We start from the raw sequence: 13,560 nt of genomic DNA, 5'->3' as shown, positions 1-13,560 counted from the left end.
AAGATAGCGGTATTTCTGTCTGGTTTAAGCTTTATTTAATGTTTGTTTACAAACTACGCTGAACCCAATTTGACTTGATCAGAGTTATCTTAAGCAGGTTTTATTTGGGGGAAAAGGTAACAAAAAGAAGCACTTGATCCGTAGGTTGTGTGCAGAGCAGAGTCTTGTTCAAAGACGGAGAGACTAGGAGGCAGCGTCGTCTTTTAGTTTAGAAGTTCGATGTATGGTTTTTATTTGATAATGGAAAGAAAATTCAGTGTGCTGAAAATGCAGTGATCCTTTTTCATTGCTTTTTGCAATTTGTTCCAATTTAACGTATTCAGTGCCCAGGGGTGCTTGGCTCCCCATCCAAAGCTGCCCTCAGCCCCCCGCCCCCCCGGGTTTTAGGAGGCTTATTCAGCCCGTCTGATCTCAGCGCAGTTTAGGGATCACAATCTCAGGACGCTGAGATAGGGCATTTGCCTGAGTGAGAAAGGCTCTTCATGTGAAATGATGAGGAAAGCTGATGTGAAATGAAAATCAATGCTCATTCACAAATCCTGGCCTGGGAAGTTTACAGAAAGCTCAGCGCCACAGCCGGGTTAGCCTGGGCTGATGTTCCCATTCATTCAGATTTCTGAACCAGATGTATCTTGACCTTCATAAATCAGGCACCTGCAAAGGGCTTAGCCCTCCTCCCAGAGGTTTCTGCTCTTCAGACAGACCCCAGCTGATGGTGTGTGGGAACTGGGACAAGCAGAGCTTTGCGCTAGTAACTGCAATTTTCTTTAGGTCTGTCTGGTTTACTATGTCCATCTTGGTTCAGAGCACTTGACAACGTCCAACAGTCCAGGTACCCTTTCACGTGATTATTTGATATTTGGGACCAAAACTGTCACCGCTTGAAATCCCTTGGCTTACAAGAGGAACTTGCAGTGTGCAGGGATCCATTTGGGGCTGGTTGCACCAGTATAAAAATGGACTGTCTGGGCTGTAAGCTGTTGTGGACACCACGGTGCATTGCTGGCGAGAGCATCACCGTTGCTGTAAGGAGGGAGTTGATCCAGTATCTCCCAGAGTCATGCAACCCAAGACCCAGCCTACTTTCACTCGTTGGCTTCCCGATGCTTTTATGAATAAGCCTGTTGCTCTCTCCTCTTCTCCTCCCAGCTATGGGTAAACCAAGAAGATGGAGTGGAGGAGGGAACCAGCGATGTGCAGAACGGCCATTTGGATCCAAGCGCCGACTGCCTCTGTCTCGGCAGGACCGTTCAGAACCGAGACCAGATGAGAGCCAATGTCATCAATGAAATCATGAGCACGGAGCGCCACTACATCAAGCACCTCAAGGACATTTGTGAGGTACACAGGGGTTGGGATGCCAGGGTACTGCAGCAGGACATGGGATGGGCTGTGGAGAGCTGAGGACTGGGTTTGTCCTTGGGTGATGGGGGAAAAAGATGCAGTGTGTTTGAGGTACTGTGTCTAACAGAGGAGCAGCATCTGTCAATAAGTATTGATACTTCTGAGAATTTTCTGCTGGATCTGATAATTACCTTTAGTTTGTATTAACTAAAAGTACAATTTTCTGACCTTTTTACCATATCTCTCTGACTAAAAAAATGATGAGGTTGAGATCCTTCAAGCAGTCCTCTTAATTAAAACCCAATGCCATCTACTTTTGAACTTGTGATTGAGGCAATTAGGTTGTAATTAAACCAATCAGTTACCCATTTCGTCTGTGTCTTTCACATTGGGTTCACAATTTCCCCTGGCTCGGGATGACCTCCGTTTCCTTTTTCTTGTGGTGATACTGAGCACAAAGTGTTTTCACCCTGAGAAATGAAGTGTGTTACATTTATCCGGTGTAAGGGAACCGGCAAGCAAATAAACTTCGGTGACTGACCTCTTCCATCCTCAGCTTGGTTCTTGTTCGGTATGTTACAATTAACCCCTACAGCCCCTTACTGTCCTGCAGCATACAGAATTAGTGCCACAAGCTAAGCCCAAAGTGCAGTGCATGCGGTGCTGGGTGTCTGCGACGGAGAATGCACGGCTGCGCTGGAGAGTGCTGCAGGACAGCTTGGGCATTGTGTGGAGAGCAAATACTTATCGCTAAGAGGCAGAAGTTGGTTAACACTCAAATCAAAGTCCATGGCTTTCAGCTCATCCCTCTGAGTGTTTAGGATTTAGCGAGCCTGTGCCCAGTCTTTGCAGAGTCAATGTGCTGTAGCCCCATGTGAATTCTGCTTAGAAAGATGTCTTCCTCCCTTCATACTTGCTACTTTTCTATTGACAAAGCAAAGCAGCCATCCAAAAAGCATCTATGATGCTTTTCAAATATGGAAGAGTCTTGGGATTTCAATTTGGAAACAAACGAGCTTAATTTCGCTGTGCTATTTCAGTCAGAGGGTTTGCATTGAAGAAGGGAAGAACTGCAGGAACTTTTCCACATAGTTTCTTTTCCTGTATTTGCACTTTTCTGTTGAAAAACCAAATAAACCTTGACTTGCGTTTCCCAGCCATGTCACCGTGCTTTTGCCAAGTCAGATTCTCAGGAAGTACAGATAGGTATAGCTTCAGTGACATCTGTGGGGTAACACTGATTTACAGCACCTAATGATACATCCCAGATATGAGAGAGATCTCTAAGGCTCTTGCCTTGCTTAGTATGGTGCAAAATGGTACTGAGGGGATAAATCCAGGTAGAGCAGCAAGAAATTATTCAGCTGCCTCTCTTAAAAAAGGAGGAGGACTGAAATGGGCATTCTCATCTGCAAAATGATGGGCTGTCCCTTGCTGGAGAGAGCCTCATTGTGCTCAGTTTAATCAGAGCAATCCATTTGCCTCGAAAAGGCTCAGAGACAGCTCAGTCATCCTAAGCATTTTGGCATAGCATGATGTGACTGTTTCTGTTTGTGCATAAGAGGATGGAGAGACGCGGGCCGGCTTGAGCTCCTCCCAGTGCCACTGGATGAATTTGTACAGGTGTTATTTGTGCTGAAGAACAAGGAGACACCAGAAAACTGCTGATGAGAGGCAGAAGTGCTGTTGACAGTGGCAAATTCCCCTCTTTCCTTCGCTCTTATTTTTAAGGTGTCAGGACAAACAGCAGCAATATGACGTATGGGAGGGGATGAAAGAGGAGTTCTGGCTGGGTGGCGAAGGTTGAGCCTGATTTAGTACTGAGTTTAGCAGTCTGCAGTTATACTCTTGTTGCTGAGCTATAATGAATAACAAATCCTAATACCAGTGAGGCACCTTAAGATGTGTGGTTGTTATCAGAGGACCGTAGCCCCTGCTAGGTGATTAAGAGCCCTCCAATTGCTCTTTTCTGCTTCAGGATGTATTTCCACTACCTGCTACTATATTATTATACACCGTGTTATTATTCATAATACCCATGGCACTAGTACTGCCAAGTCAGGCGCTCACAAGCTAGCCAGCACCAGAATGAAAATTACCTGCTCAAGCCAAGAGCTGTGTGAAGCAGCTGGCTTGGAGGGGAATTCCCCATCACAGCACAGCCATAGTGCCCTGATGACTGCTGCTGCTGTGCCCTTGCTTGGAGTATGAAGGACTGACTGCTGCTCGGTGAAACAGTTTTGTGAAGATTTTTATTAGGGGTAAAATGTGGAGTTTTCCCTGGACTGCATTATCAGGAGCGGATGGATCGTTATTCTGAAATATCACCAAGGGGAAAAAAAGAAAAAAGAATTTAGCCTTAAGGAAATACCCAGCAATAGGAATTTCAGGCTTAGAGATTAGAACTTAGAAAAATAATAAGCTACTGAAAACTGGGTTTTTATAAGGGGTAGCAATAGCCAGCCTTACTGGCAGGCAGTGCTGCTCACTTACTGTCCTGTAAAGCACCACATATGTGCATGGCCATCTCCAGCCTTGAACAGATATCCCCCTGCACCGGGGGTTCAATCCTGGGAGGATGCAGGAGGGTGCAGACTCTGTCTGTGACATGGCACCGGTGACACCGGCAGAGCAGCCAAGGTGCTCGGTTAGGACAGCTACTTTGATGAGAGCAGAGGGCCAAGAAGGTGGTTCGAGCTGTAGCATGCGGTGGGGAGCGCAGGTGGAAGAAGGAGACGCAAGAGGGCTACAAAGAGCAGGGTGCTGTGCTCTGAGAAATGAGCAGGATTTGGAGCAGCATATGGACTAGGAAGACAAGGCTAAATTGAAGGAGGTGTTAGAGGGAGAAGGGGCAGAGCTTGGATGGGAACAGTGAGGCAATTGGGAGATCAAAGGAAACCTCCATTTTATGAGTAATTTGGGGGTGGGAGGTTAGAAAGACCAGCCAACTTCCAGTGCTGCGTTTTGCTCTTTTCCACTTCAAATGTATTTTTTAATAATGTTGACTGGATTCCACCTAAGCTTTGCTTTGGTGCCAGGACAGCTCGGAATGCTGCGTGGAAAACATCCTCATTGCATCGTAGCGTGTCAAGCTGCGTCTGTTGTGCAGAGCTGATGGGACAAATTTTCCCATGGTCTGGATGGCATTAGCCTGACTCATTCTCAGGGATGGATAAAAACCCACTTTTTTGTGCTGCCTCAGAGCGAAGCAGCATCAAACCTTCTTGGCAGCAATGTGGCCCTCCTTCAGAGAACCACAGCTGAGTTGCTGCTGGCCCCATTGTATGACCAGTTTCTCATCCATGGATACCAGACTGGAGGACAACTCTGCAGAAAGCTCTTTGGATCAGTGAGGATATATATACTACATGTATGCATTCCCCAATGTGCAATTTGTAGCTGTCTTTCACAGCCTGCTTGTGCACACCTTGTTTTTCTGGTTTGGAGCTGGCTGCTTCTTGCCCTTTTGAGGAACAGGCTTGTGCTCCTGCAGGACTTTATTTTATATTTTAGGTGGGCCCCAGTGCAATCACAGTGCCTGACATTCAGTACTTGCTGTAGACCAGTATTTGAATAAGTGCTTTAGAGTCCTGACTGCCTGGGACCAGACACGGCTCTCGTTTGCCTTTTCAATTCAAACAGTCTCGACTTTGTTCTGGTGCTTATTCTCGGTATGTGCATACCGGCACAGCGCTCACCTGGATGCTGTGAGCACTGCTCTAGAGAACAGTATTTTTATAGCCCAAATGGTGCTGGTCCCAACAGAGGGATGGTCTACAGGACAGTGTAGACAGCCCCCAAACTGGCTCAGAGATGGAGAGAAACTGGAATATCATCTCCTCATTCTCTCCTTCACCTCGCTCTCAGCCGGACAAGAAGGATGGATGCATTGGCCACCTCTCCTGACTGTCTCTAAACCCACTCTTGGCTGGAAAAAACTTAGCACTTAACCTGCTGCAAATACTTTCCAACTTTGGCCTATACTTCAGGGACTACATGGAAAAGTACTTTATAGAGAGACAGTTTGACAGCTATTTTTAGGTATTCATTGAGCAAAACACTCTCCAACATCTGCTCATCAGTCAGCTATCCCTTCTCTGAGCAAACCTGACGGGATGAGCAGAAGGAAGATGACATTGTTTTATGTAACAGAAGTAAATTTACTGGAAAAACTATGCAGCAGCCTTCTAGCTGGCTCTTGCTGCCTATTATGTATAAATCTTCAGCCTCCCCTTTGCTGGCTTGTGCTGGAAACCAACCATCCAAACGCACAAGCTGGATAGAGGATAAGGCTTGGGAACTTTGTGCGTTCTTTTATTTTTCCCATGGTTTTATAGGTGCCTGTACAGAAATGTGCTGCTTCAGCTTCTCAGAAACACGTGACTCAGGCAGAGTGATGAACCAGCACAGGGAGGACGGGGAATATTCAAGACAGTAGTCACAGCCAATAGCAACCCCAGGGCTGAAAGATGTTCACATAAATCATCCAGTGGCTGATTTCACAGAACAGTATGCGAGAGGGGAGGCTGGCTTGCAGGCAGCCTGCAGCGTGCAGCAGGGCAAAGGTCCTAACACAAATGGCTTGCAGCAGTCATTCGGCACTGCCAGCACCAAAGCCAGAGTCAAAAAGAGCCTGGCCTCGTGGGCAGGTGAACGTCTTTTTTTCTTGTTTTGTTTTGTTTTTTTGAAAGCTCTTTCCAAGATAAGCAGGTAAACATGAAAAGCAGCATGGAAAGGTACGCTGCATTGTTCCTTGCTGAATTTTCATTTGCCCTGCAACTATCCTGCAACGTGGGAACCAGCCTGCTCCCATTCCTCCTGGCCCTGAAAAATGAGAGAGGGAAGCCCAGGGAAATGAGTCATCAAGGAGCTCCTGGAAGAAGAGAGACCTAGATTTAGTAAATGCAGAAGGTATTCCATAACACAAGCTTCCCAGCTGAAAAAGCCAGCAAATTCAGGGTAACAGCATCCTTCTAGCTAAGCTGGACATTGCAGAGATTGGGTTTTTGCCAGGTCGGCCAAAGTTGCATTTATCATTCATCTGTTTGAAGTTCTCCCTCCCAGGAACCACATGGTGAGGCTGAAGGACAGTTTATTATAGCGTTCCAATAGTTCGCATTGTGGACCAGCAGCTGCATGTCACCAGCTGGCGGTTCGTCTGTGTGACTAAGCATCTAGAGTTCCCAAATATAGCCATTCAACTGGAGCTGTTGGCATTTTTTTCCCTTCATTTTTTTTTCTCTTCCTATATAATAAAGGCAGGCAAAGTCATCTCATGATGACCCCCATGTTATTTCTTTTCAGTCGAGAGGCTGCAGTCCAGGCCAAGCCAGCGTAGCATCTGATATTTGGCCTTGCAAAGTTTCTAGTCTAAATCATCCAGACAGGCCACGCACAGGGGGGATGAAGTGATTTGCTCAATGTCACACAGGTCGGTGGCAGAGCCAGAAATTCAGCCCAGGCATCCAGAGGCTCCATGTGTCACCCCATCCCCTGGACCACATGTGCTTCAGGCAAGCGTGTTTGAAGAAGTCCTCATGATTCAGCTGAAACCAGGACGGCGAGTTCATGGGTAAGGCAGGGTCAGCAAAAGAGGGAGGCAGGCAGAACTTGGTGCGTTACGCTTTTTGCGAGAATATTGGTCCACTCAGTCTTTTTAGGTCAGGAGGTTTTCAGAGCAGTGCTTGCCTACCGATTTGTGTTCGTATGATGTCCAGCTAAGCTCAGACTCAGTACCAATGGCTAACATGGGCAGATGAAGAATAAGCAAGGAGGATCTTTTTGTTATTGCACTGGACCGAGATGCAGGAGATCTGAATTGTTTCCATATCTACTGCAGGTGCATTCTGTGATTTTGGAGAATTTCCTTAAACTCTCTACATCCTAGTTCTTCCACTCTCTTTCTCCATCTGACTTTAATGTCTATAAACTCAGTAAGGGAGCCTGATGTTTGTACAGAGAAGGGCACAAAGCCTTTTCCTCTGGTTCCACTTAAAAAGGAAGAAAAGCAATGAAAGGTGATAGTTGAGAAAACGAGAAAAATTCTCCCTCGTTTTACACTGTTTGGAATGGCTTATTGGCGCTAATGGAATGGAGGGTATAGAAAACAAAATTAAAATAATGCTGCTTTCCTCTAGATGGCATTGATCAGCAGCTTGGGCTGCTCCCACGGTGGCTCCCTTGCTCAGGCAAGCCAAGACACCTACCCAACCTGCTGCGTCACCTTTGGGCTTCCCTGCCGTGACGTTCCCAGGACAACAGCCCTTCTGCTTTTGTCTCAGACTCTTGGGAAGATGAATAAGGGGGAGATAAACCAAGTTGCCTCCCAAGTCAGGGAATGCTTGAAGAATGTTTTCCTTCAGCATTTCACTTGGTGCTGAAACAACTAGGATGGTTACACCCTCCATACCCTCTTCCTAGACCAAGGATATGCAACCACACGTTAACAGAGTATTTGTCAGCGTGATTATCAGCTTCCTTGTCCTGATTACTGTGGCTAAAAGGAGAAATCAGAGTGGGCAGGTGATCAAACAGCCCCTTGCAGCTTTCTCTGTAATGCCATGTGCCACTGAAGAGGACATGGAAACAGCAGTGTTTGTAGGAGCTACCCAGGATACTGGCTGTTGTGAGGCAGTGATTTTTGAAGGAACAGGCACACAATACTGTAACACACCTCTTTGGAGCTATCAGCCAAATTTTGCTGTTCTCTGCAGCACAGGTAGGACAGAGCCGTTTCAAGCTGTGCTGGTGGAGATCTCTGGGGAACCTTTCCTTTGCAAAACTGATTCATGCAAAATGCTGAAGGACATTGAGGCAGAACCCAGCACTGTCCTCCCAACACACTGTACACACGCTGTCTCCAGCATCTCTATAACAAGTGGATTATGTTTTCAGAGCCATTTTCTGATTTTGTTTTTACTTGATCCTTCCTCAAGAAAAATCTGGGAGCAGCCTCAGTGTGTTTGGGTTATTTTATAGATTGTTCTGTCTTACTCCTTACAGGGTTACTTAAAGCAGTGCCGGAAGAGGAGGGATATGTTCAGTGATGAACAGCTAAAGATCATCTTTGGTAACATCGAAGATATCTACAGATTTCAGATGGGTTTTGTCCGGGACTTGGAGAAACAGTATAACAACGAGGACCCCCATCTCAGTGAAATTGGACCATGTTTCCTTGAACACGTAAGTTGATTTGGCATTTTTGTTTGGGAGTTTTGGGGTTGCTTTTTGGGGGGTGACGGGAGGGGAATAGCAGAGAAAGTCGGGAGACAGGAGCCACACAGAATAACTTTTGCACATCAGGACTGTTCTAGTTACATATCACAGAATACTCCAGGGTCTTCTATTCACCTCGTGAGATATAGGTGCAGGGAGAATTCAGAGTGAAGCATATAGTTGGATAACTCCCTCAGAACATTTGAATCCCAACACCTTTTCACATCCACCCTTACTCATGGTATGTAGGTATGATGTCCCCCACCTACTCCCCACCGTATTTTGCTCTTCAGAATATGACTTAAACCCACTCACAGGCCATCCTAATCAGGTCATAGATGACCAGAAGGCTGGAAGAGGTAAGGGGTCCACAGAAGTAAATAGAGGCCTTAGTTGTGCACTACACAAAAAAAAGTAGAGGAGAGCAAATGCCCGGGCTGTTTGCTGTGGCACTGAGATGCATTTGTAAGGGATGAAAAACCCACACAGCTTCAGTTTCAGTTGCCTTCCCCTTCGGAGCCACTGGGCTGGGTGGGTAGGTGCCAGCTCGTGCTTCTTGCTGCCTGGGTGGCAGCAGGGCAGCAGATACTTGCTCGTGCCAAGTGCATGCTGAACAGGACATTTTAGCTGGTGATACAGTCCTGGAGGCTTTTGCCCAGCCCGTTGTACTGTTACATAAGCCATGTACTACAGGAGCTGATAAATTGGCCGGTGTCATAAATACGTCAGGGAATGTCAAGAAAATTATAGTCCTGCAGTTCTAGGCTTTCCTTTAGGGAGAATGAAGTGCTGTATGAGAGCTTATGTATGAGGTGCTCCAACCCGGGATGCAGATCCTGTACTGTGTTACCTTGGTACTTGCAGTCAGGGCTGAGCTGGCAACAGCTGACTACTTATTAGAGAAATTTCTGATAGACATTCATGAAACTTCAGCAGGGCATCCCTAAAAAGATTCACAGCATCTCTGAAGCATCATTGGTCTTCTAATTGAAAAGCAGGTTTCTTTCTGAGAAGTTGCATGGTGGCATTAACATTGTTCATTTTTATCAGAGCCTGCAGTCTGCTGCTTGCTTCCAAAGCAGCATCATATTCCACCTCCTGTGCTGAAGAGATGTAAGAAATCTTGGTGAGAATCAGTAGCTAAAACTTCATGTCTTGAGGCTGTGCTGTCAATTCATTTATAGTGACAATAGTAAGAATTACTGCCGTTATTTGGAGGAATATCTGACACTTCTCTGCCATCAGACAGGGGCTGAAAGCTGGCTAACTCACTCCTGGTAAATCATCCCTGTTTGGCCATTTGGGGAAACTGAGGGATGAGGACATCAAGATCCTGTTATATGGATCTGCATTACCAAAGGCCAGGGCTCTGCTTGGTTCTACCTTTACCTTTTATAAAGAAAACCCCACTGCACAACTTAAAACTGAGAACACCCACAGCGCTGCACAGGGGTTCATTTTGACACACCCTGTACCCGCAGAGACCTCAGCGACGTGTCACTCTGCGGGTCCCTCTCTGCCTCCCTTTTCCCCCAGAGCAACCATGCAGCACCTCCTCCGAGCAGGAAAGGTACTCTAGGATCAGTCTTTACTCCTCCTGCTTGGGGTATTCTTTCTTCTTTAGTTGTAATGTGTTCTCGTTGGCAAGTTGGGTGGTTGACTGCTCACAGCGCTTGTCTGACATGTGCTCCCCTCTGTGTGCATCTCTTTTCTCCTGCCTCTCACAGCAAGATGGCTTCTGGATCTATTCAGAGTACTGTAACAATCATTTGGATGCATGCATGGAGCTTTCTAAGCTGATGAAAGATAGCAGGTACCAGCATTTCTTCGAAGCGTGTCGTCTGTTGCAGCAGATGATTGATATTGCCATAGACGGTTTCCTTCTGACGCCAGTGCAGAAGATCTGCAAATACCCCCTGCAGCTCGCAGAGCTACTCAAGTACACCGCGCAGGATCACAGGTATGCCAGTCTCTTATTACGTGGAAGGATTTTGCTCACTGCTTCTTTACATGGCCTCTGCACACACACAGGGGTTGAGTTTTTTCTGTCCAGCTCTTCTCTTCATGACATCTTGTATAACTTGCAACAGGGCAAAGGTTCAGCAGACAGTTAGACAGCTTCTCAAAGCACTGATTCTCAACGGAGCCAAATTCGTCTCTGTTAAATCAAACATGTGAACTAATTACCCTTGGATGTACTTTCTGATGCTACCGGTTACACTAAAAAAATTACCTAATTAGCATTCAGTGGCCAGAAAGGCTCATTCCTTTATCCTGAAGAGGACGTCAGCACACAGCAAGAAGAGGGCCAGGATCCGCGACTCAGACCTGAATATGCTCAGGTTTGGGGAGAATTCAGAACCCGCTCTGCTTTTCAGCCTGATTCCATCTCTGATTTTGCCATTGGGTTTAGGTTCAGAGCAGCACCCAGCAGTTTGATTACTTCCCAAAATTTTCAGGATCTCCTTTGGTGCTGCTGAGGGCAATCAACCTGACTCCCTGGCCTAATGTAAATCAAGAATAGTACCTATGATACCACTTGTGATATACTGCTATAAAAATAAGGTGAAAGAAGAATCAGGTCCCCTAAGAGCAGATTTTCTCCTGCCTTGCCAATTTTCTTTCTTTTTCCAAAACCCATTTAAAAGGAAGTGCTTCAAAGAACAAAAAAGACCGCAGATGTTTCAGAAACTTTTGCAAGTGTTTGATTTTTTTGTTTTGTTTTCCCCAAACCCAGCTCTGCTTTAAAACAGAGAGACGCAATACGAGCAAAGAGGTGCATTGATTTGCTTTGGCCTGATTCATGAGTTTGATTCATACTAGCTGAATGCCCAGTTCAAAAATCACCAATTTGGACATCGTGCATTTGGCTCCAGATCCAATCTCTGGTTTTCCCTTCGTAACGAGACCAAATCAAACTTGGAGCAAACTCATGGGAGCATTAGTGTATGAGAAACCAGCTCTGGGATCCCAAATGTTGTGGCTTTTTCTCCTTACCAGCCATGTGATGTCCCCACAGTACTTACAGTGGGAATTCAGATGCGGCTTTACAATGGGAAGACATAAGCAGCCTCCGAGAGAAGAGGTCTGTGTTTGAAATGACCTTGTCTGAGTTACTTGGTAGCAATACCAAAGGGGATGTGGACAGTGTGATTACACAAGGGTTGAATTATTTTAGGAGTACATTCCTTTTTCCTTTGGGATGTTTTAAAATCAACATGTTGTTAAGTAATCCCATACAGTCATATTCTGAGGAGACTCAGACCTTTCCTGTGGTTAAGCAACAATTAGTTGATTCAGACTGAGAGCTCTTTTTTACTGGATTGTGTTGGTGATAGGATACGGCTGTGTTCATTTCTTTTGTTTCTTCATTTTCTGAAAAGGGAAAGCAGGATTATATTTACTTGCCTTGCATTAGTAAAGAGTAAGCCCCCTGAAGCTGTAACACAGTGCAGAAATGAAACTCCTGCCATCACAGCCAGCAAAAGACCCGTGTCTTATCTCAGCCCTGGAGTGTGGCGTACTTCTGTTGGTGTGGGCATACCCTGGAGAGTTTATTGGCTCACGGAGGAATGGCGTTATAATGCAGAAATGGGGTGGGTTATACCACACTTCCCTGTGGTCTAGCTTCTCCGATTCAAGTGGTCAAAGAGCCTGGGAGGGACCGATCCTCCAGGCAACCCAGCTCCATCCCAGACAAGCTTAATGGGGAAAGCGAGGCACAGAAAAGTGTGTCTTACCACCAGATGATTCTGTGCTGAGGCTGAGCAGAAAACCCGGGCTGCCCTTGTTGTCTGCTTGAAATACGAATATTTTCTGCTCTTGTAATTCTGGCTTTGGGATCGGGGCTGAGATGAGCAAAGCTTGAGAATGGAAAAGCAAATAATCTTTAGGGAATGTCATGTTGCGACAATATCAGACACAGGTACCAGATACCCGCAGGTTGGGGTACGGTCAGGGTCAGCTATGAATGAGAGAAACTGAGAAGCCAGCTGGGGAGCTTCAGCTGGGCCCATTCGGCAGGCGGCGAGTTGTCCTCGTGCGCTTGCAGTTTGACAGTGCTCACAATCAGACTGCGGGTCTGAAACAGAAGCTGGAAAATTAGAGTGGACTAATACAGGGAAATGAGGCTTGTCCCTGGCAGCGTTCAAGGCCAGGCTGGATGGGGCTTTGGGCAACCTGGGCTGGTGGAGGGTGTCCCTGCCCATGGCAGGGGTGGCACTGGATGGGCTTTAAGGTCACTGTCAGCCCAACCCATTCTATGATTCTGTGATCACTGGCTGGATTAGGAGTCTCTTAGGCACTCTGATTAGAATTTAATATGTTGAAAATACTGTTTAAATCAATTGAACCATTTACAGAGTAAGGCAAAACTCAGAAAGGACCAGGGGTCTCAATGAAAGCTAATATGTTAGCTTCATCTAACAGGGGGACATTATATTCTTCTTTTTTTATTTTCCTTCCTCTTCACTAATATCATACTTGGATCTTCCCTGTGCCAGGTCAGGACAACAGAGCTGAAAGCAGAAAACTGACCACTCTCCCCCAAGTTAACACGCAATATTTGGCAAGAGTCTAGACTTGTATTCTGACTGAGCACTGGAAAGAGGTCACTGCAGCCCCAATATAATGGACAAACAATTTATTTACCTTAATTTCATAGTTAATGCTATCCTATTATTATTTCACTGGCCAAATGCTTTGCTTCTGTTATTTTTTCTTCTAAGTTTTTGCCAGTTCTGCCACAGACATGGGCTAGGAGCCCAAAAAGTTCAGTCATGACTCTTTCTTCATTACTGCGTGAAAGAAAAATGTGCATGGGGTTTTCTCTTCAAACAGAACATTAGAATTAGTAAATTAGTATTACCAAGATAAAACCCAGCTTGATTGGCATCAGCCCACTCCACATGGAGGCAGGCATGGGGGTGTTTTCAGAGCCTGGCTCCCTTCAATTGCTTATTGTTTTGGGACTGGTTCATTTGAATTTTTCACAAAGCCACA

The 13,560-nt window shown here is 46.0% G+C and overlaps 1 protein-coding gene across 8 annotated transcripts in view; it reads left to right on the top strand.

The window, feature by feature from the left end:
* Positions 1-13,560, top strand: part of ARHGEF9 (Cdc42 guanine nucleotide exchange factor 9) — a 212,597-nt gene that overhangs the window by 157,870 nt on the left and 41,167 nt on the right. For all 8 annotated transcript variants that reach the window (XM_054839167.1, XM_054839172.1, XM_054839168.1 and 5 more), the window contains 3 exons: positions 1,150-1,341; positions 8,347-8,526; positions 10,287-10,519. In XM_054839167.1, the coding sequence (XP_054695142.1) occupies positions 1,150-1,341; positions 8,347-8,526; positions 10,287-10,519 (605 nt within the window). The remainder of the gene's footprint in view (positions 1-1,149; positions 1,342-8,346; positions 8,527-10,286; positions 10,520-13,560) is intronic.

The sequence above is a fragment of the Grus americana genome, chromosome 12 (assembly GCF_028858705.1).
Source record: "Grus americana isolate bGruAme1 chromosome 12, bGruAme1.mat, whole genome shotgun sequence".
NCBI lineage: Eukaryota > Metazoa > Chordata > Aves > Gruiformes > Gruidae > Grus > Grus americana.
Note: the sequence above shows the minus strand (reverse complement) of the source record. Positions and strands in the feature narration are given on the sequence as shown.